The following is a 25,883-nucleotide window of genomic DNA, read 5'->3' as shown; positions in this document are numbered from 1 at the left end:
GCTTTTTATTCCAAATTCAGTGTCAAGGACTTAAGCCATGACCTGAAATTCTATAGCCCCAGGCCTGCTCCATATTTTTCTCTGTTTCACCAAATCTGCAAGAACAGTGAAGGAGCTCTCACAATATGTTAGTTGCTCAGGAGGGTCCCTCTGTCCTAAATTTGTATCTGCTCTTAGCAGAACAATGCAGAATATTCCCCCCACCCTGTCAAACTCTTTATTGAGTTTGTGTACTCTGTGAAATGCTACCCAAACATTATGTATTTAAGGACAGGACTGTTTATGGAACCAGCAAATTTAAAATAAATACTGCAGACTCCTCTTGGGAACAATCTCAGGTTTAGAATAACAAGAGCCATATGATTCAAAGAACTGTGCTTATCCAGCCAGTGAGCAGGGACATGTTCTCTTGTGTGTGTGCAGCGGCAATCTCACCAGCGGGCACATCAAGGACGCTGGAGCCTACATCTGATAAGAAAATGTATATTCAATTAAACTTCTTTATAAGCTATGCCAGTCTGCTTTTAAAGTCCTCTTTAAAAGAGAGCTCTGTTTTTCCAGGAAAGGATCACAGAAGAGAAATGGAAAGCAGCAGCTTCTTTCAAGAAGGCAAAGTTTCTGTTAAGAAACTGAAGCAACAATCTGTAACTGAACTGTGGGAAAAGCAAGCGTAGATTTACTGCTTGCTGTGTGCTGCCTGTTACCAAGCCACGTGACTCACAAATACAAATGCTGCAACCCAGGGAGTATCCCAAAAACCTTTGTACATGAAACACTGCATACCCAGAGGCTGTTTACCTTTCTAATTTTTAAGCAAAACAGATGGACTCTTTGCTAGATAACCACTCCCCCGCTGTTCTCTTTGCTTAAGCTATCACCTACCAGTCTAACAGAGCACAACAAAAATGGCATTTTCTTTTCTTTCTGCAAGTTCCAAGAATGATCGAAAGAGACTCTCTCCCAACGTGCATCAAGTGATCCCAGTACCTTAAAGCATACGTCAGCCGTATGTTCCTATCACATGGATTAATTATACATGGCTCGTGCAAACTGAGAGAGCTCTGTCAAAGCAGGCAGGCTCGCTTACGCTAAGGACACAGTACCCAGAATATCTACATCGTCACAGGATCAGAGGGTTTGATGGGAGCTTTTGAAATCATCTAGATGACCCCTGTCTCCCCTGAGAGATGTTTTTTTCCATTAGGTGCTTCAGTGGCAGAGCGTCTAAAATCCTCCTGACCATCCTGTTCTAGCATTTCAAGGCCTTAACCTGCGACAGCATTTCAGCCTGTTGTCTAATGACAAACTCCCTGCTGCTTTATAAACCCATTTCTTCATGCCTTATCTACTATGGGCACAGAACAGGTTATTCCCCTGCTTCTTGCTATCGTCTTTTTTGTACGGTTGCCATGCCTCCCCGCTTGCTCACAAGCATAGGTGCATACCATCTTAGAGAAGCTACGTAATTATTCACAGACACTACTCGGCAATAGAAACAGGAGTCGGCGGGCGCTGGTTCCTATTAGAGGCAGTAGCCGTTAGGGACAATGGTGCTCAGCACCTCTCAGAAGCCACTGAGAACTGGGTGTTCTCTTAAACAGGAATTTGACAAACTCACGTTGTTTCTCAAATATTTATGGAATGAGGGATGTGCTCCGGGAAGAGCGTCAGACTTGCATGGAGCACTGGCTCGTGGTAAACCTTTCTACAGCGTGAACTTCACTGCAAGAGACTTAACAAAACGCACTCAGGCTGCCAGGAGGAAGGCGAGCTGAATCCACAGTCAAGAGGACACAAGATTTGTGACAGCGTATGTTCTAAGGCACAGCCACTCTCTGCCATTTTTGCTTGGTTTGCTACTGAGAGTTGTGCGTCTGCACATGGGAGGCTCTTTCTACTGATACTACTGGGCATCGTGCCAGCCCTCAATGATGAAAGAGTGATGCTTGGGAACGCACTAAGTGATAATGGCATGAAGAAACACTCAGACTGGCATTCATTTCCAGATGCTATGGTGACAGGTCCTCATACAGACGCTGGTGCTGTAAGTAAACAGAAAATAAAAGTCGTTCCATTTTTCAGGAAAATAAATGTCTGAAGAAGAAAGTCTCATACACAGCTCGTGTGCCAAGGGCTCTACCAGTTACCTTTCTCCACATTTTCCCTCGTTTATATGCAACTTGGATCCTCTCCATGAACAGTGCATGCATGGTAAATTATAATGTGCATGTTTTATTACAGAAAATGCAGACATATTGTGGCTCATGCTGTAGGGCTTAAATCATCACATTAGGTCTTTATAAAAAATGGAGATCGCTCAGCCTCATGGGAAAGGCATTTGCATCTTCATCATTACAGAGGCAACAAACTTCATCCATAAAGATGTGCCTAGAACAAATGGCAGCAAATTGTGGACACATGTTTTGCTTTAATTGGTCCTCATCAACTCAATCTAGCTAGTGACTTCAAAGAGCTCTCTCTAAGAAACCTCTTCCAAAATTTTTGGTTTAATCTTTTTATGTTCTTTTTTAAACGTCTCAGAGATTTCAGATTAAATAGAATCTTTGAAGATACAGTTTGAAAGCAGTGCTTCTTTACAGTTCTATCACATGTTTAATTACTTATTCATAAATTATGAATGACTAGAGGTAAAGCAGCATTGCCCAGAGCCCCTGTCCTGGGCCAAATGTGGTATTGCAATTTTTACAAAGTCTATCTCTTGACAACTGGGATCAGATTCAAGCCAGCTACAACCATATTCAAAAGAGCAGCTGCTGCTAGTGTCATTTTCACATACTATTCTTGATCAGCATAAATGGATGGAATATGCTCTTTTTGGAAAGCACAGCAGAGGAATATGGATGGCAATAGACTGATTACATAACTCATCTAAAATTCACAAAACAGACAGATGCTACACTTAGTCTCTCAAAATCTTATTTAGGTATGGGCCTGATTCCTTAAAAAAGACAGCTAACATTTCCTACCGGTGTATAAAGCAGACGAGTAAGCCTTTTCTTCTAGCCCCCAAACCAAGCAGTCCTCACAAGTATGAGGGTCCCACTGTCTCAGACTCTGTATAGACACACAGCTGAATACAGTGTAAGTAAACAGAGGTGGAAATGAATAGACAGAAGGGTGTAGCCACTACTGTCCCAGTGGCACAGCTGGGACTCAACAAAGGTGTGACCAAGTCTCATAGCAGTGCACCAGGTTTGGGATGAAACTACGTCTTGCCTCTCCAGCTGATCACTGGTTGTACAAAATCCACCAACACTTTATTCAAGACATCTCAGTTTTTGATTCATAAGAGTACCTCTCTCTGTAAACCTAAGCCTCAATTAACCACTCATAACATACCAGACAAGATGAAAATCCTGCTACATCAGAGAGGCAGCACTGCAGATCCAATTGTTGCAGTTGCAGGTAAGAAAGGAAGGTGTAGGACCTCAGTGAATCAGGCCAAAATAAAACACATTCCTTTGACACTCTTCTTGATTTTCTTTTTTTTTTTTTTAAATTAGAATAGCGAAAGCAGCCAGTCTAGCAAAACAAAGAAATCTCTTGCTTTATACCCTGATGGCAATGAGTAGAAAAGAGATATTTAACTAGATTTTTGTAAAAGTCTATAAAATACTTGTTAGACTAATTTACACACACACACCAAAAAAACAATATTCCTTGCATTGTTCATCCTGTGAATATTAAGCATGTTTTTGTGGTTTCTGTCTAGCTTGGAACAGAATAAGAGAAATCTATAAATAACTGTGTAATATAATATGCACATTGAAGTGAGAAGTTCTGCTGAACTAAAGAGAAAACAAACTTTTTTAGGTTCTTACTGTAAACTAGCAATTTCCTTTTCAAAACATATGATGAAGATAGTACAGTTATATTTTGCCTTTTCTCATTTGACTTATCTTCCAAAATTTTGAAGAAAAAGTTACGAATTATGATGTTTGCACTAAAAATATCAGTTTACAGAAATGTCTTAACAGTGTCAATACTATCTAACACCTAAAATCTTACTTTATGCCTGTGGATAGGGCAAAGAGTCCTTATCTCCATAATCTAAATTTCACCTTTTTGAAAGTCTTTTTGCTGGACTTTCATACTGTATATGCTCTTCTGAAGCAAAAATTCAGAAAAAAGAATCCAGTAATCTCAGGAAGTAACACAGAATTTAGTCTGTGTGAGTCTGGGGCTCCCTTCCCATCACTCTCAGACCTTTTTGGAAGACCACCACAAGATGTTAGATGGATCCCATTTGTCCACAGCGAAATAGACAAAAACGATCATTACAAAAATGTTGTTGCATTATTTCTTCCAACGACCATCCTCTGCTTCTACTTCTCATTCTCCTGAGGGTGTTCAGTTTCAAGGCACAGTAGATCGCACTCACCCTTGTACAAGACTCTGTGGAATCACCTGATACTTTAATTTCTTTCTTTTTTTATTACATTTCCAAATATCTCAATGAACAAGAGAATTTAACTTCCTCATGATTCCTCCATGTCCATGACACAAGACACAAGACACATGGTTATGTGCCTTTCTCAGTTGTGGCTGGCATAAATAATACTACCTTATTTATGAATTTGAATGATTTAATTCTTATAGGTAAAAAAAATATATTTACTTACTAAACAGTTGGCAATAGAGGACCTGTAAGCTTCTCTTCATGGTATCATGTGATCCTGCTGGTCTGCCAGTTTATTCATGATTCTGTCAAGGAAATCAAGAGAAGAAAATAATTTGTGATTTACTACAAAATTAATGCTTTATTATTACACCTATTGATTACAAAGTAAGATGGAGCTTCACAGGAAAATTGTATTGATTAGCAAAAGGAAAATGCCTAACTGTGCTTTAGCCTTTTTAGCCATGCTTTCCAACAGCTTGGCAGTGAAGGTTATAGCTACAAAAAAAAAAAAAAAAAAAAAAGGAAAAATTCTCAGGAGTATAAAAAGCATGTACACTGAGAATTATTTTTGTCATGCCTATGACTTGATAAAATGTTATCTCACAAAACTTATTTTAGTTTGGAGAAAGGGTCCTCACTGAAGAGCAAACGTGAGATGCTGACGCTGCCAGGCAGTTGTGCAGGACCCACAGAGCTGGAGCCACCTCCTGGAGTCTCCCCTTCTTGCATCACTCCAGAAGTCCTCAGAGAATATTTTCAAATTCTTGTCACAGGTATTTTTCACCTCAGTTTTAAACATCAAACCCAGTCACACTGATGTTAATTATTCACATTTTGAGGAAAATAAATGCATAAATCAGAAGTGAGAAGCAAACACAGTCCCCAAACACTACTGTAAGTAATGTCTCACAAAGGACCCAAAGACACCACAGCATTTATGCTTTTCATTCTATAAAAAACATTTGTTGGAGATTCATAACCAACTTTGAAAGACAGGACACTGAGATCATCCTCTTGTGAATATTAAACAGTGTGCTATATGCTCTCATTCTCAGTTCAATAATTTCTTCTTCCAAACTACTTGGGACATTCCTGAGTCACTTTTACATGCCCTCATAAAAATCTTTCAGAACTTACTTAAAATGCAGTCCTGAATATATAAGATAAAGAATCCAAACCAATGAGTAACACTTTGGATCTGAATAAATGCTGACCAGTTTGTGAAAACAGAACTGTATTTAAACATATTTTATGCAGAAGCCCTCTAAGGATTATCACTTTTCCTTCCTGTGTTGCGTAACAAAAGATGCTTGGTTTTTGTTAAGTTACTGGATACAGCAATTTGTGTACACAAATTTGGATTCTCTCATGCTTTCTTTTCCATTTAAAAAGGGACCTTAAAACATCAGAGGAACTCGCAGAAATTTCAGTATTTGTAAGGTGTTTTCTTCTAAATGAAAGCAATCATCTGTGAATGAATTTATTATTTTTTAATCAGAATTAGGCTCATAATGATGCTGGATCATGAAGACTTCCTGAAGGACTCCTGGTCTTCTCTTTCTCCTTGAGGTTTATCAAACAACAAGGCAAACGCAGTAAAAAAAAAAAAAAAAAAAGTATTTATGGATAATCATATGCATATCATATAGTCCATTACAGCACTTTTCAAAGACACATAGAAAAAGCCTGTGGATTTAGGGTTGCAATTTCAAATTTTCAATTTTTTATTGTATTTACATGACTCCAGATTGTTCAGTGCTTGTAAATTCTGGTCTGACATACACTTAAAGCCAGAGCCCTTGGCGATATGGAATCTGTATTGTCAGTGGTTTATCTAGTTCTTACCCTTTTCTGCATATATTTTTATTAATACCTTAATGGTGAAAGCACGGTCAACCCAGACTTTTTGTATAGTTCACACTGTGCTTGGCAACTGTGATGCGATACACTATTTTGGGCTGTGAACCACAATTGATTCATATTTCCCTTCCATCTCCATGTTAACGCTACCTATAGTGTATAAAAGCATTTTACTTACAAATTCTGGTCTTGTGGTGAAAATAAACGGTATACTGTTGAATATTTATTTGTTTAGATGGAACTCTTAGGGTAATTTACCCTGTGCTAAGATGTAGGAATTAATGTGTATATGGGGAAAGAAACAAGATTAGCACTTGAAAACTTTCACGATGTTTTTCTGTTGTCTTCGGTTAGAAATTTTATCTTGATTACATGGCCACAAAATTCTACTTAGAGAACTCAGGAAAACTGCATAAACCAAAACTGCCTTGAGTTTACAACCTCTAAAATTTCTTCAAAGTTCTTGGCATGACTTAAGGTTAAACATAAGTGTGTGGAAAATAGTGCAAGTAAATTGATATTTTTGAATATCTCATTTCTTGTGTAAAAGAGATGCATGCAATGCAAGGATTTATCTGACAGATATTGTAAGATAAGATAGATTTAATGAGATTTATTTTTTATGTTTGGAAGCCAAGTGGCACCAGCAATGATTTTCCAAAGACAGGGTCTGCTTGCAACCACTATCAACACTGCAAAGTGTTCAGGCAGATGAACCATTGCATTACAAGGAAGAACGAGTCCACTGCCTTATCTTTAACATTATCTACCAGCAGAACCAGAGGAAAATAACATGTGAATCAATCTGAGTATAAAGAAATCCTTGCATCCTACCATATCTGACTCATTTTCCAGCAATCCTGGGCTGAACACAGGATCTGAGCTGCCATGTCTTATTAATAACATTGATAATTATTCCTTACTCATCTCTTTCTGGTCATACACAATTTTAGTCTTCCATTGGATCACTTGGCATCTCTTTTCTAAACTGAAAAGCTGCAGAGGAAACCTCCTTTCTGAGTGTCAGCTCATGTCCAATCATCACAGTACTACCTTATGGCCATGCAGGCTCACTTAAGTCAAACTTTATTCTCCTGGAAGTACCTGCTTTTTGTAGCCTCTAGCTTATGAAAATCTTTTGCAGGCCTTTTGTGATAAATACATTTACCTGTATGTCTTATTATCTGTAATTCTTACTATCTGCTGGAGGGAAGGGATGCCATCCAGAGGGACCTGGGCAGGCCTGAGAGGTGGGCCTGTGTGAACCTCATGATGTTCAGCAAGGCCAAGTGCAAGGTCCTGAATCTGGGCCAAGGCAATCCTAAGCACAAATACAGGCAGGGCAGAGAATGGACTGAGAGCAGCCCTGAGAAGAAGGACTTGGGGGTGCTGGTTGACAAGAAGCTCAACATGAGCCAGCAATGTGAGCTAGCAGCCCAGAAAGCCAACTGTGTCCTGGGCTGCATCAAAAGCAGCGTGGCCAGCAGGGTGAGGGAGGTGATTGTCTCCTTTTGCTCTGCCCTTGTGAGCCCCCACGTGAAGCACTGCATTCAGCTCTGGGGCCTTCAGCACAAGAAGGGTATGGACCTGTTGGAGTGAGGCCAGATAGCCATGAGGATTCTCAGAAGGCTGAAGCACCTCTCCTACGAAGACAGGCTGAGGGAGTTGGGGTTGATCAGCCTGGAGCAGAGAAGGCTCTGGGGAGACCTTGTAGCGGCCTTCCAGTGCCTAAAGGGGGCTACAGGAAAGCTGGAGGGGGACTTGTTATCAGGGAGTGTAATGATAGGTAATGGTTTTTAAACTAAAAGAGGGGAGATTTCATTTAGATACTAGGAAGAAATTCTTTACTCAGAGGGTGGTGACGCACTGGCACAGGCTGCCCAGGGAAGCTGTGGATGCCCCATCCCTGGAGGTGTTCAAGGCCAGGCTGGATGGGGCCTTGGGCAACCTGGTCTGGTGGGAGATGTCCCTGCCCATGGCAGGGGGTTGGAATTAGATGGGCTTTAAGGTCCCTTCCAACGCAAAGCATTCTGTGATTCTGTGATCTGTCACGAACAAGAGAGGTTACAAACTGAGTGTTAGCTGGAGGGGCTCCGGTTCACCAACCCATGCTTTCTGAAGTAACTAAGGGAGCAGTTTTAGGCACTTACAGATTAGCAGAGCTATGCACATGCAGATGGAAAATGCAGACACACAGCCAGCTCCTGACCTTGCACAGATTAATATAAAACCAGAGTATTGCCACCTGTTTTAAATCAACTGTAATTAACAAGAAGAAAAAAATATAAAGAGTGAGCAGAAACAAAAAATGGTCCAGGAAAAAAAAACTGCATTCGAAAAGTATGTGTCAAGCTTTAAAAATCTAAGATCTATTCTGAGAGATGAGTTCTGTGCACATTCTAGCTTCACTATTCTTTTAACACTTCCCCAAGTTTTCACAGGAGTACACTTTGCCAAAATATTCATTTTGAAACATATTGAGCTTCAATATTTGATGAGCCATTTTGACTATTTGAGGGAATTATGTGTTACAAATATGTTGGATCTTTGATTAAGATTGAAAAAAAAAAGATTCTTAAACTTCATTTCCTAGATTTGTAGTTATGTTTCTAAGTACTTGGGTATATTCCCACCCAATCACTCTGAAGACCCACTGGCTCTCCTCTAAAGACTAGGAAATAAAAGTATAATTAAAGCTTTTTCATTTTTTGTTCTAGATTGCAATTCATGTTGGTTTACCTATTGATATATTTAGAAACCAAGTAATTAATCTAGTGCAAGACTGTACACTCAAACTCATTTTAATTTATAAAGACCCATCTTCAATAGTAAAATTGGTGGAAATTTGTATCCACAAAGGGTGTTACATGCCTAGTCTTAGATACCTGTGTTTGAAAATACCAGCTAACATGTGGTGTTCGAACAGAGCTTACGTATTTTGCCCTTTTTAGTGCACAATGTTTCACATATAGTTTATCTTAGGCATGATGATGAATAGATATGTGAAACCCCTATGGACAGCTAGCAATATTGTCTTTCACAGTAAGTGATCCCTTCAACGTCTCAGATAAATTAAAGAGGACAATGAAGACATAATGATGAATAGAAGACAAAAGAGTCCAAAAGAGCTGACAGCTCCCAGCCATTCATTACGTCTGATGAGAAAAAAAAATACCAGTGGTGCCTTAAATTAAAGAAGAAATGGAGGAGAACAGAAGACGAGTGTTGAGACAAACCTAACAGTCAATGGACAACCTTTTTTGCCTTTTGAGTCTGTCACACAGAAACCAGCAGGCAGAAACAAAGAAGATGAAAAACGGGTGATGGAAAGAGGAGACAGGTGAAAGACATACCCGTTGTAACCCACGAAGAACAAAAACTTTATTATTTTATTTCTGTCTGTCTTCTCAGCTATACTATTCCTGGTTTTGCAGAACATGAAAGAGGAAAACAAGACAGACCCAGAAGTACCTCTATCTTCAATTATCATTGGTGAATCCCCAAGGAAAGTCAACTTTGACCCTTTTAATATTGTCCTGTTCTTGAGGGCTCCACAAATCCTTACAAGAAGGCAACAGCAGAGGCTCCTAACTTAAAACTCATGGAGATGTGGTTTCCCCATGAGTAAAATGCCTCTTGCAAAGGGTATTTTAAACAGCAACCAGATGTCGCCCAGCAAAAAGGCAAGACTCTCTATTCTTCCACCTCTCTTGCTGGTTGGACTGTTCTTGTTGCATCATATGGTGAACTCAAAATTGCTTATCAAAGCCCGTGGTCCTGACCATGAGGTGGGCTTTCATGACCAATGGGAAAAGGCACAGGTTCTCACTCAGTACTGGCTCAGGGCCAGATTCACACAGCTTTAATTCCACCACCAAGGTTTTCACCCTGTTTCCCACAGGTTAGCCACTCTGAGAGTATTCAAGCATGTCTCATAACAGGAAGCAGGTGTACTTTTCTTGACTACACAAGGCTCAAGTGTAGCTTTGTGTTTTCATGTTTGTGTGATTTGTTTCTTAATTCAATGGCCTACTTCCACAATCCAGCTGTTATTTTGCAAAATTTATGTCCCTGAAACCTTCAGGGCATGCTAATAAAAAGATGATTAATTTGCTGCACTAAGATTCCTTCAAGCAAGAATTCTGTGTTCTTGTTCAGCATGTGCCACATTTTCCGCTGTGATTTATTTCCCGCAGCTTGGAACAGGCAAAACATAGTTACCATCTTTCTTCATAACATCCTGAGTGCAGCAACTTTGATATTTATGTCCCCTTTATGCTTAGATCTTTAAGCACTCTTTGGAATGGATTCCTCTCTGCAGAGCCAAGAAAGAGCAATTCACATCTACTTTCACAATTATCCTCAGAAGTGCACACCTTTTGCTTTCTTAAGGTCTTCAAAGAGCAGGGTCTGCCCCCGGGATACCACAACTAAGCAGAACCAGTCTTGTTAGCGTTGTGTTGACCTGTCATATGAGCATGAGGAGTAGTCAGGTAGAAGCTGAACTACATATTATTGTGCTTTTCTACATGGAAAAGGCTTGTACCCTACATGACAGAGACTTACAGACACTGCTGTCAACAAGCAGATAATCTCACACCACCCAGGGAAAAAAAAAAAAAAAAAAAAAGAAAACAACAAACAACACCAAAACCTCTCTTTGCTTTGCAGAACATCTCTGATTCCCCCTGGGCCTGAGTGTGGTTGTGGATATTCTGGTATCGGTGTTCGAACCCACATCTTCCCATTACCACAGGCCTAAACACAAACCAAGAAACTTACACAGGGAAAGGAGTGTCAATACACAGGAAAACCTGGCAGCAATTGTTTCCTTTTCTCCAGTTCCCTACCTCATCACTAACTTTTACAATCCCAGTCCCACCCTGCTCTCTAACCTAATAGTTCAAATGACTGCATCCCCACAGGCCTCCTCCTGACTCTTTCTGTGAACAGTCTTCTCCATGAACAGAGGAACGTGGGGAAGTCCTAGGCTAGGAGATCACTTACAGGCCGCTGTCATTGGCACAGTGAGTGGAGGACAGTGCCAGTTACCTCAGTTGTTCCTTATCACCTTCCTTTAGCCACATGTTGAACCTGGGGCATGTCAGTGAGAGGGAGAGGGAGGAAAGGCTTATGCTCTTTGTGTGCACTGTCCCAAAAATGGACAGGCATTAAAGGACCTCATGGCCTGGTGACCATGGCCAGGGGAAGAAGTTAGTCTGAAAAGGCCAGGTAGCCCTGCTGTTGCCTTGGGCTGTCTAATGCCTTGGCATCTGTGGTAACATTATGAACGATCACTGCAACAGCCAACGGCAAGCGTTGAAAGGGTAGGAAAAACGGAGAGGAAAAATAACAGAGTGTAAATGAAAGGTCATTTAATGTGAGATTTCCTGGCTTTGACGTGTGCTTGCCCTCCAGCAAACTTGAGCCCCGTGACCCTTTTGGAAAAGCTGTGACAGACAGGGGTTACCCTCTGCGCTGATTATAACTGGGAAGGCCCAGAGAAGGTGATCAGAACTACAAAACATTAGCTACTGAGTGTCCTTTACACTCTGTCAGTTGTGCAAGGGACTTTATTTCTTACTCTTTTCTTAATTATCTGCTGTTAGCAAACAGTTCTGAAGGCAACTCCAGTGTGAGCAGTCTGACCACCAGTTCTTCTGATTGCTTCTTGCTCTCATGGGTGCTCAGGCATGATGCTGTGTGTCTCCGCCCACTTGGAGAATGAGGAGCTAAGAGTAAGCCTCTCCTTTCCATCTTTCATCTCTATGGAGCTCTGAGAAGAAGCTAACATATTTATAAGGATCCAATTGACTTAGCAGCTATAAGGATCATTGGAATTTGGTCATTAATACACATTAGGAGTGGAGAGAAGACCAATGTGTGAATTTTATAACTTTTCTATGGTAGAATTCGGATCCAGTAGCATTTATAAAGCAGAAGTTCCTTTGTTCTGTTTCCTCCTACACCATTACTTAAGCTACACTGCTTATTAGCTAGATATCATTTTGCTGCAGTTATACCATACATAAACCTACTTTTCCACTATTGTCAATTAGTTCCAAATGAATTAACCATCTGTTTACTGTTACCAAGTTATGCATCAAGGTTGAAAGACACAGTCCCACAGGGCACTGTCAATTTTCTGCAACAGCCTAACACTAGATTGCGACACCATAGTCATTTTAAGGAACTACAGAATGCCATTAGATACTCTAATTTTACAACAAATGTTTTACTACAGAAGGCTTTCTGGGTGCCCATTTGTCTTCTGTTGCTTACGAAGGCAATTTTTTTCCAGTCACAGTACCACAGTTTTATTTTCCAGGTGGAGGAAGTGACTTCTGCCACTTCAATTACATGAAAATCTCTATTATCTGAGTAATACAAGGCAATATGGACACATAAGTGAACCATTCAAGCCTCTTTCAAGAAATAACACACATGCAAGTATAGGCTTTGTGAATTTACTTCCACTGGAAAACTAATAATGATATGTCGAGGTCTAGCTACATAAATATTTCCCTTATAGTTCTTTCTTTGCAGTTACCAATGGCCATCTGGAACTTTGATGCTGAAATTTTATGGCACAGCTTGAAACATGCTATTTTTGCTAACTGTTTGAAGGAAAAGAGTCCAACTACTCTGAGTTTGGGGAAGGAGCATCTTTCATGTTGCAACTTAAAAAAAAAAGTGAAACAACTGGGTCAAGAAAGTTGGACCAAAATAGTCCTTAGTGAAAAGAACCTTTCACTGTCCCACTGTCCTCTTGGAAAGACTTTTTTTGTCCAGTAATGAAATATGATGTATCTAAGTCTAAGCAGTGTAAGTTTTCATTTTTTTCTTTATGTATCTTACGGGATCCAAAACAATACATATTTTAATATAATTTCAAGTTCATGACAAAAATTTCAATTTGTGGTACTGTGTCTAGGAAGCACTCAGCAGTGTAAACTGTCTGCTCTTTGACATGAAAACTTTATAACCATTACAAGCTCTCCTGCTAGGAGACTTTCTTGGCACATAAGGCTACCCCAGTCTATCATCTTCTAAGATGCCCTCTGCAACTGTTTTAGATACCTCTGTAACTTCTAGGAAAATAAGGAAGGAAAGAAGCTCTATTTTCTTTGTCAATCGCAGCAGGTAACGAACACAGAAACCAGCTCCATTTCCACATGGCTCTTGTGATGGTGTGCTTTCCCAGGAGGATCTTCCACAGCTTCTCACCTGACTCGTGGGTGTCCACAATGTGGATGTCAACATCTAATTTACTCATCTAAACTCTCTCTGTAGGTAGCAGGCTCTTCTAAAGCCTGGTTCCCATGAACTGTTTTAAATGCCTGTGCTGGAATGAGGAGACCCATCCCTTATACAGGGCAGTTTCTCTCATGTGAAGGCTGAAGACCCACCTTTAACTTCAGCTGGTGACACTGAAAATGAGGATGCCAACAGCTGTACAAAGGGGTCCCACCAAGTGTTCTCTCCAGCTGCAGGGATCTCAAGGTTTATGGGGTTAACTCCTCTGCAGCTGTGTTAAACTGGTCCCTTGTTCCTATGGTGTAGGATACACAAGAAAAAAGACTTAGTGTAAGGATCAAGCGAGCCAACAGCTCTGCCTGCACTGTAATAAACACTGGAGAGTAGGAGAAGGGTGTACCTTTGTGAAGCAGCTGAAATCAGGCTTTTCACATTATTCTGCTTGATTAAACGCAAATATTTCAAGTAGAGAAAGGAAAAAGGGTCCAAAAGAGAAGGTGTTTTCTGTCTTTTATAATGTGGTACTGTATTCCAGAGGTTGGTTGATTGGCTTAAATGTTCAGGAATGGAAATCATCAACTGTAAACAAAGAGAAGTATGCATGCTCTGCATGTCTGAAATCTAGGCCAAAATACCAGTTTCAGAAAGATGCTTAAGTATTTGAAGACATAATCAGGTGCCTTGCTATCAAAACCACCTGTATTGTAGCACTGAAAACACTGGTCTTACACTGGCCCTAGATGACTTTCAAGAAAATCTGTAGTAGAGATGGAAACGGTCCAGTCTAACATTTTAACTGCATGATCAACCTTCCCTCTAGCAAGCAACACAATTATCCAGCTAAACAAATAACCCTTAACAAATCACCACAAAGGAGGCTCAATATTCTGCATCACCGTTACCTGATTTACAGTGAACTAAAGATGCAAGCTAAAGCAGGAAAGGACCTATAATTGTTTTTATAAAAATCTCATGAACTGGGCTTTGGCTTTGAAAACTTGTAAACAGGGTTCCTTTTACCAGCATTCATCAAGACACTGTAAAGATTGAGATGGTGGGATACAGAAGAGGAAAAAGGTTAAGATAGACTGACTAAATTTTGGCCCATCTCTAGGGGAATTTCAACTGACCTGATGTAGGATAAGTATAGATGAGGCCGGCCCCAAGCCCACACATTCTGCTTTGTCTCCAAACTTCCTGGCTAGTCTACATCTATAAAGCACAGAGGAAATAATCACCAGTGAGGAATACCTATGCAATACTCTTTCTGACTCCATCGGCTGCTGAATCCAGTCCACAAAACCACCGTCTTTTGGCAAACTGAAGTTGGGTAAGGAACGAGAGCTTTGATTCAGGTCCTAGTGCCCCACCAGCAGATTCTAGACGTGGCCCATTCTATTTTATCAAACACGATCACACAGCTAAGGAGAATATAAACACCTCAGCTGCCAAAAGTTTAAGTAAAAAGTAACACATTCATTATTGTAATTGTAATTTTGAATTGTACGTTTATGTTTGGGTTTGTATGTATATGGCAGATGCTGACTGTTTTCTGCTTCTTTCCTTATTCCCTTATTTATACTAGCGTGCCTTTCCAGTGACAAGGGGAAACAAAAAAGGAAAGGAAAAAATGAATAAACACATACATGGCATTTTCTCTCTCTCTTTTTTTTTTTTCAGTGAAAAGAAAATCATATTAAATTTCCAATCAAAACACATGTTTAAAAATAATAATATTTCCATCTCAGTTTTGGATGGAATGTTTTGAATCAGTTCTAATCACAATGTGTAAGTATGGCATAAGGATCTAATTTCACAATGACAAGTTATAATAGACATATACAAGTACCTAAGATTGAAAGAAACATTTTATTACATTTGAAAAAAAACGGTAGGAAAGCATAACCGCCTTTTGAATTCTTAACAATCCAGTCTCAAAAGTGCAATAATATATTTAATAGTAATATGTACTGTTGGTTAAATAACATAGGGCATAAATTCCTAACAAAAACAACACGGTCTGTAATGATACTTTAGTAAAAATATCAGTACAATAAACAAACATGAAAGGTGCATTTTTGAAGATCTCTGTGAGTGTTTTGCCAGATCCTTTTGCCTGCATGACCTAGTGTTAATTCTGGGGCAATTCCAACTGAAATGTTTGCTAGTTTCCTATGAGCAGCTATTTTAGACCACACATTAATCTTGGAATAATCTTTATCACTTCAAATCTGCCTGAAGTAGCTTCTTGTATGAAATTATAATAACTCACGCTCTAAGAATAGAGATATCTTCGGCAGATTTGGATGGATGGATGCATAAATGCATGTACACAGTTATATGCCATGGAAAGTAAGATGATGTCTTGACCTACGTCTGCCTGGTTAAACCTCCTCTTAAGAGAGCTATTTACTACCTCTCCTATAATCAGACATTCAATATGGTAAGAAGAGAAGGGAGATAAAGTGAGCTCTGAAATATGACTGCTCTGCTTTGGAGGGCTGATCAGCATACACCAGAAAGTAGAAGAGTATACTAGCTTAGACTTGACATTTCATCTCAGAGTTTATTATGACTGTGTCTAGTTCAAGGGACACCATTTATTTATCCTCAACTTTCAGCCCCGGGGTTTGATGTCAAAGGAAGAAGAGGCCTCAGAAAGAATAGGGGACTACCCATCAGTGACCCAGACATAAACAGCAACCCCTTTTATATAAGAATATTTGCACACCATTTTGACACGGCAGGGGAGAATAAAATGAAAATTCGACAGGGCAACAAACAGAAATATAGCCCCATAAAAATTTACGTTTGAAGGGAGGTGGCAGGAAATAGGCACTTGGTAATTTCCAAGTTATTCATTCTTGTCTACGCACGGTTATTGTGGTGCATTTCATTTGAGAATGTATGTAGTCCTGCCTGGTTCAATAGGAAGAGTTTCCAAGAAAACTAAATGTCAGAGCGGTGCGGCTTATTGGTTTTGCTCAATGTAAATTCACTTTCTATGCAACTCTGAATAATAATGCCCTGCTCTGTGTCAACATGATGAATTAACTTCAGTGGCTTTGGAGGCAGGGGGAGTGAAGGAAAGAGAAGGAGAGATAGGGGAGCTTCCAGTGCTAACCTGGCACTGATAATGGCACTGTCTGAGATTTAGCTCTACATGACAGGTCTGGAGCTTTAAAGAGGATTTAGCACGCTGATGACTGTGTCTTATTTTCTTCCCCATTGCTTTATGCGGCTAGCAAGACTGCTATTGGCTGAACAGCTCATTTTCCCTCCTTCACTAGGTTGAACACTGGCACAGACAGACATGCAGGTAAGCCAGAAGGAAATGCATATAAAAGAATATGGGAAATCTCAAACAGCAGCATCTGAAACCATGTCATGCTGTCAAGAAAGATTATGTTCAGATGCACAATTTATTTTAATAGCTTAGTGAAAACTCTCATTTACTGTCCAGAAATGTGATGTTCTCCCTCAGGCAAAATCCACTGACCCCAAGGGGAGCTTTGCCTCAATAGAGACCCCAGCATCTGGCCCAGGAGTTGTAAAGCAGTGCAAGTGAAGACCACTGTTTTAAGAAGAATGTTTTGTTTTGTTTTGTTTTTCTTATAGAGGTAAGAAACAGCACGGGCAGGAAAAGAATAAGAATCCCTGTGACTGCACATTTGATAGATGGATTTAATAAATAAACATCTGGCTGAATGATTCACCTCAGCTAAAATGTAATGAGGACAGTTTCAGGTGTGTAAGATATTCTTTTCCTACATCATAACTAAGATGGGCTAAGCCATGTTCTCAGCTGCCAAAGGTCAACCCAGAGTAATTCCAGTGACTTACTTTGTCATAATATGATGTGATTAAACTGGACTTTGAATATGAAAATGAACTGATCAAGGAGAACGGGGAAGAATGGTCTTTATCTTCCTTCCCCTCTGTTTTCCTACTAAAGAAAATTCTCCCAGGGAAACAGACTGCCTTTTCCACGCCATACCTGACTTCACCCTCACTTCGTTTCTACAGACTGTAAAAAAGCTGGGGGAAATGTGCTGCCTCTTCTGGGTGCAATTAAATTCTGAGCTGTGAGTTCATCCCTGCAGGAATGGAAGACAAGACGTGCCCAGCCATGAGTCTGTTGTACAGCACGGATCCACCTGCACCCCATAGCAGCTCACACAACTGAGCCCAGGGATGCAATGAAGAATCCTTTTCAAACAAAACTGCAGCTTCTCTTGCTTCAGGAGCCCCAGTACCAGTGTTACCATTGCCATGGCAGCTAGAGAAGACAGGAATCAATAAGAAGCAGTGACAGTCCTTTTGGTACATCCGTCCCTGCAGAGCACAAGTTGGCACTGGCTCCGGTCCGTATGCAGTGACAGTCTAAATAATAAACTTGCACACTTGTTATTTTTTTTTCCCCCACTGCAATCCAGCCTCATTAAGTGTAAGAATGCACGTTCAATGAGTCAAGGTCATGGCAAGAAGGAACCTGCTGTTTGCTGCATCTCTGCCTCACCATTAGTGGCGATGGACAGCCCAAAGAGAGGGAGGTAATGGCTTGGAGAGCAAACGCTGTTGTGCTTCAGGCAGCTAAAAGCTGCCCGGGGGAACTGCATTCCCTACCTCAGCGTGCAATGCCGAAAAGACACAAACACCAAACTCCGTGCTGGTGGTCATTAATTGCATCTTCCTTGTTTGCTAAGAGGAGAGCACAAAACACCTGCACTCTCATCTGTGCAAGCGTGGAGCAATTCCTGCTGTGATGGAGTCAGCAAAAGCCCACTCCAGAACAAAGAAAGTGCAATCAAACGCTATTTCTGTGAAACTGGGGCACAAACATCTCAAGTTGGGCATCTAAATTAAATGTCCCTTCTTAACATTATGTTTCTGTGCCTCATTTTCCCTGGTGTATAACGCCATTTCACCTTATTGGTACATTGTGAAGATAAATTCATTAATGTTTGCAAAGTACTCAGATGCTGCAATAATGAGAGCCGCAGAAGTGCTCCCCAGGAAATTAATAACTCTGGCTTCAAATCTGGATGTGAATGATGTACAGTTATGGGAGGAAGGGGTGACATAATGAACTACTAAGATAAAATAAAATATTGATTCATCTGAGCAGTGTTGACTGAAATCTTCCCTCATTTAAGACAGTTTTGCTTTGTACCCTTAAGGGGCTTTTCAGTGTAACTTTCACAGATTTAAAAAAGGAAAATGAAAAAAAAAAAAAAAAAAGACTCCAACTCAGGAACAGTATCACACAACTGCATGGACAGCCACGTGATCCTCTAGAGAACTTTAGCTTGGCTTTAGCTCCTTGGCCCAGGCTTCTGAATCTTGAGTGAGCAGGGCGAGGACCAGCCACAAGAATTTTTGGTGCTGTCCCTTATGCGGGACAGGCACAAGGGAGAGGGAGGGGAGTGAGGAACACTCAGCTGTGGAAATCTTGTTTTCTATTTCAAGTGCTAGGGTAGATTAAATCTAATGACGACAGGCTCCTCCCTTGACCTTGCCTTACCACGAGTCTGATCTCTTCTGCCCGAGTCCTGCTAGCCTCCCTTTCTCCTGCACAGTGTCACTGTCCTTTCTTCCCACTCCCACTCATTCCTCCCCAGCACCTCTGTCTTACTATTTTATTTCCACATATTCATCTGTTTGCCCCACTGCCAGTTTCTCCTACACACGAACCGGATCCCAGCCCTGCCCTTTCTCTCATTTCTCTACCTGAGTCAACCACCTGGATCCTGGTCACAACCTTTGCAACTCCGGTCTGCTGACAAAATCCTAGGAGAGCTGAGCTGCAAAACTTAAAAAAAAAATAAATAAATTGTATGTGAACAAGGACTTCTTGGACCAGAATGCAGACTGATCTGGCAAAATCCCACTGAAATGCAAAAACCTTTAACCTTGACTGCCCTCAGTAAGTCCCTCTACTTGTCCTGCATCCATCTCTCTTCCTGACAAATTTCCTAATCTGTGATAAGGAAGGCCCACAAAATATTGGAAGGTACTGTAACTTCATGAAACATATTTTTTTCTTTGGATCTTTATTTGTTTAGAAACTACTTTTACTAAAACGAAAAAAAAATACAGAAACTGCAACAGAAATTTTCTGGGTTGGAAAATTGCACTTTGAATGGTACCAAAAGGGCTTTACTGAGAGAAGCATCTGGCAACCTTTACCAGACTGAAGGTCAACACAGTCCTTCGCTACACTGTTCTAAATTCAGGAAGACTCTGACCCATCAAATAGCATCAAGAATTCAAATCTTTTCACAGAAACGAACAAACCATCAAACAGGGGAAGTCCTGTAGAGAGCTGAGTCTGATTCTTAATATAATTCCCTCCAAATCATTCAAGCAAAACTTCTGGTTTGTCTGTACCATATATGCAGAGGTGTATTATGATTTACTGAAGGTACCAATGCAGATATCTTTAATTTCATTTATATTGAAAGATGGGAATGCAAACCTTTAACTGAAAAAATATTTAAAGAAATTAAGTGAAACAAACTCAATAACTTATAGAATACTTTAGCAAAAAATGCATTAATTGTATGCAAACTGAATTAAGTCTTTTAGTAGCACGTAATTGGAGGAAATATTAATACATTATTTTAATTTGAAAAAATCACAAGTTAGAAGCTCAGAAACAGAAAGCTGCATAATTGCAACTTTAACATTAAGACTTTATTGTAAAAATGAATGTATATAATGAACTCAGAAAAATAGAAATATAAGCTTCTGATCCTTTCCTTGTTTCCTGTACATCTGCATTGGAGTTCGCCTATTGTTATTCAACTAGCTAATCATCAGCTTTTGTTTGGTGTGATTGTGTTTTTACTCAGAGAGGCTAATCTGTGAAGACATCTGTTATTTGATAGATAATAGGCCATTTCAAGTCTCAAAGCCCTGCAAGGCATTTCTGAAGAAGGAGAAGTAGATGCATCTGTTCCCACCAGGTAGGACTACAACTGAACGTACTGTGACACAGCAGAACATAAGTCTTTCTCTTGCTTTTCACCAAAATGCTGAAGTGAACAGGCAATGATATAAACAAAGAGCAATTCTGGTGTAGTTTGTTCGGGCTGAGAGAGAGACTGACTTCCTGTAAATCAACTAAGTTTTCATGAGATAACAGAACATCTTGCACCAAAGAACAGGGGATTTGTCTCAATGGTCACAACCAACTGGGTCTATAAGGCAGGCACAGTCACAAAAAGCAGCAGTCCACTGAATCTGGTGTTCTGCTGTTGGTAAAAGTTAATAGTAGGCATTCTGAGGACACTGCAAATGCTTTATAATTCACTTAGAAAGAAAATCTCGTGGTACAGCTCCCTAACTTATCCATACAGCTCAGTTCTCTGCACATTCCACTGAAAATATGCTACCTCTGCATAACCCGTGAATCAATCACAACCTTGAATAATCCTTCTCATCATGAATTTGGGAAAAAACAGGCCGTATCTTTATCTTTAGACTGCCGAAGTAACCTAGCACACAGTAGCCACATTCTGAAAGCCCCCATTCCTTACATCTCCATCACTCTATCAGTCTGTCCTATCGTGCTGTGAACGAGACCCATATTTTCAGATTTATCTTACCTAGCGTTTGCAAGATTTTTCTGACACCTTACTTCTCCTAAAGAAAGCTGACCATGTAAATAGTACTAATAGGTCAGTAGGAGGACGATGAGTATTTGTGAACTTAGACTATATATAGGCTTCTGGTATTTAGACTTTGGAATGGCATTAGCCACAAACTGCAAATTCAAGGATTTAGGTGATTTCTTATTCCAGCTTCAACTACTTATGTATTCTGAAGAATTATCTAAACAGGAGTTAAATTTTTTTTGGCTTGGTTTTTACTGCCTCAGCTCACAGGTCTAGAGTACTGCAGAGACAGCAGAGTTGATGCAGTGTTGCCACATTCTTTGGTGAGTCATTTGCAGAGATGCAAACTGGAAGCGTGATGTGCGATGCTGACACTTTCTGCTAGTGCATATGACTGAGAACGGTTCAGCTTCATCAGTTAGATATGTTTCCCATCCCATTTTTTTAAGATCTCAGATATTTTCCCACCCTTCTTGGATGAGAAAACAGGCTTTCAACTCTTTTCTCAGAAAAATAAGGATGCACCCTGTGGTTTGGTGGTTAAGTTATACACCTGGGACAGCTAGTTATCCACAAGCTAGCTAAATTCTCTACCAATCACTCTGCTGAGCACTCTAACACATGACTTCCTTCAGTGCTCTGCTAGAGCTATTTCATTTTGTATAAATAATTTACACATCAAAACAGCACGGGCTTGAGCCCAAGTCCCCTGCATGTAACGTGAGTGCCCAGTCCAGTAGGTGACAGAGCCAGTTTCTCTGACACTCTCTGCCTAATGACCCCTCAATTATTCATTTGAGGCTGAAGAGTTCTAGCAGGAGAAAACGAGAGGAACAGACTGACTCTAGCCTATAATTTGGGTGAAAAGAGTAAACCAACACACAGCTTTAAAGCTCAGGTAGTTATTTCCTCCCTCTGTGTCTTGACTCAGCAAAATAACAACAACCATTAATGTTCTGAGACCTCTGGACAACATTAAACTGAGATGATCTGTTCAAAAATCATGCACATGTTGTTGGGGATATTAAGCAGAGGCCCCTGGATGCAAAGTAGCTGAGCTAATTGCAGGTCTTTTGCGAGGACAATAGCTGGACTACAGAAAGAGCGAGGAAAGACAGCTGCTGGAGATGACTGGCAGGTGCCTCCAAAGCCTGCGCGTTTGGTGACATGATTCCAGTCAATGCCACGGCACGCTCTGACCTTGCACTTGCATCATAAGAGCATTCCAAACGGATGTGGAGTCCCAGTTTCACCACGTGCATGGCAGGGCTTCAAACAGCTTAAAGGTTTGGGAACTGCAGAAACTGTCATTCCTAGATAGCATCTACGAATAAAGACGTATCTCTGCAAGGAGCCAAGAGCTTGCAATTCCAGGCATGACAGACACACTCTAAACATCTGTGTTACATCTACGCTGTCTTTTGCAGATAAGGGCAAACGTTCTGCCAAAGATGAGAGTCGGCTGAAGGCAAAAGCCACACAGTGTGAGGCCATGGTCCAGGGAATAAATCCTTTTTTTTTTTTTTTTTTTTGTCAGAGCTTATTGGATCAAGCACAGCTAAGACCACTACACGGTTTCCTATTCAGGGCTGTGGTTTTGGGGCAGTCGGAAGCAAAGTGAACTCAGATGGGTCTGCAAAAGGCCATCAAGAGACAATCAACAGGAGATATCTCTCTAAAATATGAAGTAGTAGATCTGTGTGGAAAAAGATCCTGGAAGAAAAGCATTGTGCATTTATGTCATGCAATGCTCCACAGATGAAGAAAGAAATACTGGAAATTAACTAATAACATAAAAGATCAACAGTAACAGCATGCAATACAGCACATCACACAAAAGTTTTTAAGCAAAGCTGCAAATATTTTTTACTTAACAATGGATTTCCTCTCTGTTAATGCAGGAACCAAGTACACTAATTCTTGTTTCACAGAACACCAGGGTGTCTGGAGGAATTATTATCCAGCTTAGCAGTGCAGTTGAGGCAAGGCTTATCTCCCCTTAGTTTAGCTATATAAAAATTTGGAATCTCATTTGAGCTTGTTGCATAAGCTCTTTTTTAATCAATGCAAAAAGACAGGGCATCCTGGGTGAGAACTGATCCTGTCTTAACACAGCTGGGATGAAGCCCTGTCTTAAAATAGGCTGGCTTGCTATCTGCAGGTGCCCATCCCAGCACGAACATTAAATGGAGGTCTAGGTGCCTTGGCTCTATGTGAACAGGCCTTTTTTTGGACACAGACCTAGTAAAACAGATTTCAGCCCCACTGGTCAACCCCAAATCAGATCTGGGGATTTAAGTAGGGTCAGAATTCAAACCAAGGCTTCTGGAGTCTCTGACTTTCTTCTCAAAGCAGGTGTTACAGTGGAACAGATAGATGAGATTCCTCCCTATGATCTGTCTAGAGAAACTGCACATACAAGATGCTACTCAGGCTATGACCCAGTATTACCCAAGAGCTACTGGTACTGCAGTAAGCTCAAAACTAAATGCGATGAAGCAGCTGGTAAGATTATCAACAAGGAACAATTTTAATAGACAGTGGATAAATACTGTATAAGCATATGAAATATAGAGATAGTAGAAGTAGGATAAACAAGACAAATTAAGAAAGATAAAAACACAGAGAGTATCACAAAGATTTCATGGTACCCAGACACATTCTGTTATGGAACAATCTTCCAAGAGAACCAGAGAAAGCAAACCCTGGCACTTTATAAATTAGATAGGTAAAAGATTTGGAAATATATTCCCAGACTGAATATGTTAACAGGAATTTTGTGCTTGAATAGACCACGTCTCTCCCTAACGCCCACGCTTCTATTTTATCATAGGCAGTTCAGCATTGCACTTGCTTTTCGGTCCACAAGAAATATTAAAATGAAATCTGGAGACACTGCTTGAAATTGCAAACAATGATCAATTAGCATTTCTCACCGTGCAATTTATTACCTTTCTTTTTCATGGTCTTTGTCATGCCCTTTAGTGCCACGCTGATTTACTACACTGTTCTACTTAATTATCTCCAGTGCTCTATTTCAGAAGTGGTGCTATTCTTAGCTGTATCTTTATTGGTAGCATCATCCTATTGCCTGTTTCAAAGCTATATCAGCAAGACCACATCTGTAGTTTAGAAACAAGGAATAAGTTTTGAGTATTTGAGGAACAAGATACAGCTGTAAATTATAGAAAGCAAACTCTAAGACTGGTGTACACCAACAGGCCTGAGGAAAAAAAAGCTAGCAAGCAGTCTGCTCCTCTTTGAAACGCACCAAGATTATTGTGAGAGTGAGACAAGACAATGTTTGGATACCTAGGAAATTAATTTTTGCTCGGAGTCTTTAACTCAGCTATAACAGAGCGCAAGGATGCTCTCACCTATCTCATCTGGGAACACAGGGATATGTTTGCTGGCACAGGTGAAGGCATGGTGTGAACTGCCCGTGAACGTATTCATTGTGGAAATCAGAGGGCAGTCACTAATCAGCAGAGATTTCAGCCTGCAGAAGTGGAATAAAAATACCTTAATTCTTAAAATGGAGCTCAGTGGGTCTATGAAAGGGTCAGTGAGCAGCAGCTGAGATGGAAGGGGACTGGATTCCAGGTCTGTGTTCCTCTGGCCATGGGAATGCTGTTATGTTAAGTCCAATCCAAATAAAAAGAGTAACAATGATCTGTGGTTTTGTTATTCGTGTTCTTACATAAGAGTGCTTCAGAGTATGAGTGAAATCCAAGTAGAAAAATTACATGAATTAAAAGTGAATTGAAAAGATGCTTGTAAGATCTGTATCTAAAGAGTAGTCTTACATACCTAATTCCTATTACTAAAAGCAATTCGTATGTTCAATGAGGCTGAGATTCTTGCAATCCAAAAGCACTGTTGACAATAGGATGTCACCCCCTGTGATATCTACTCTTAAATATCCTACCCATAACTGAACCAAAAGTCTCAGTCAAGGGATAATATCTGAATAGCCTCCCCAGCAAGTATATTGTTCATGCCTGAAAGTCAGCATTTGCCAAAAAACAACCAAAATTTCTACAAGACAATGAGAAAGACCTGTTGTAACTTGGATCCTGGGCACGTGCTGATAGCTGAACAAAAGTTGCTTGTTTATCACTGGACACTGGATAAGCAAAGGGTAGCCAAGGTAATGGGTCGTCTGTTTATGCACAAGAGAAAACATATTAGGTAGCTAACAACAAAACCACTTTGGCAGAAAATGTGTTTTTGCCTCCTTTCAGAATCCATAGAAAATTCAATGCCATTTCTTAAATTGTTCCTCATTTCTACGTTCTTTATTTTTGGTGCCAATTGCTGCTCCTATCTCTAACAGGAAAGTGTCAGTGTCAAAAATGAGAGACATGGTATAACTGCAAATAAAAGTTAATTACTGTGGAAATTCAACTCCAGCACTTTAATTAAAGCCTGACAAATGTATCATGGACCCCAGGCACCAGTGTGGAGTACACCCATTAGAGAGATTACTCCTCTTTCTATGGCCTCCCATGCTAACACAAAGGAAATATCAATCATGCCAGAAAATGGCTTTTCCAAATCAAGGATGCCAGGAATTATTCTATTACCTTTCTCACAGAGAATTTTCAGAGTTGTTCAGAGAGATTTTTATGCAAGAAAGCAGCATGTTAGTGTAAATTTTTGCTTAATTGCTAGGTTAATGTTAAATTGCAGCTTTTCTTTTAGGAAAAATGGCAGCTGGCAAG

General features: G+C 40.2%; 1 protein-coding gene across 9 annotated transcripts in view; it reads right to left on the bottom strand.

Moving 5' to 3' along the window:
• Nucleotides 1-25,883, bottom strand: part of TMEM108 (transmembrane protein 108) — a 276,598-nt gene that overhangs the window by 74,504 nt on the left and 176,211 nt on the right. For all 9 annotated transcript variants that reach the window (XM_080583507.1, XM_080583505.1, XM_080583501.1 and 6 more), the window contains one exon: nt 4,644-4,725. In XM_080583507.1, coding sequence (XP_080439633.1) covers nt 4,644-4,683 — 40 coding nt within the window. In that variant the 5' untranslated portion in view covers nt 4,684-4,725. The remainder of the gene's footprint in view (nt 1-4,643; nt 4,726-25,883) is intronic.

This window comes from Anser brachyrhynchus (assembly GCF_964034855.1).
Source record: "Anser brachyrhynchus genome assembly, chromosome: 2".
NCBI classification, from domain to species: Eukaryota; Metazoa; Chordata; class Aves; order Anseriformes; family Anatidae; genus Anser; species Anser brachyrhynchus.
The sequence above is the reverse complement of the archived record's forward strand: the minus strand, read 5'-3'. Positions and strand labels throughout refer to the sequence as shown.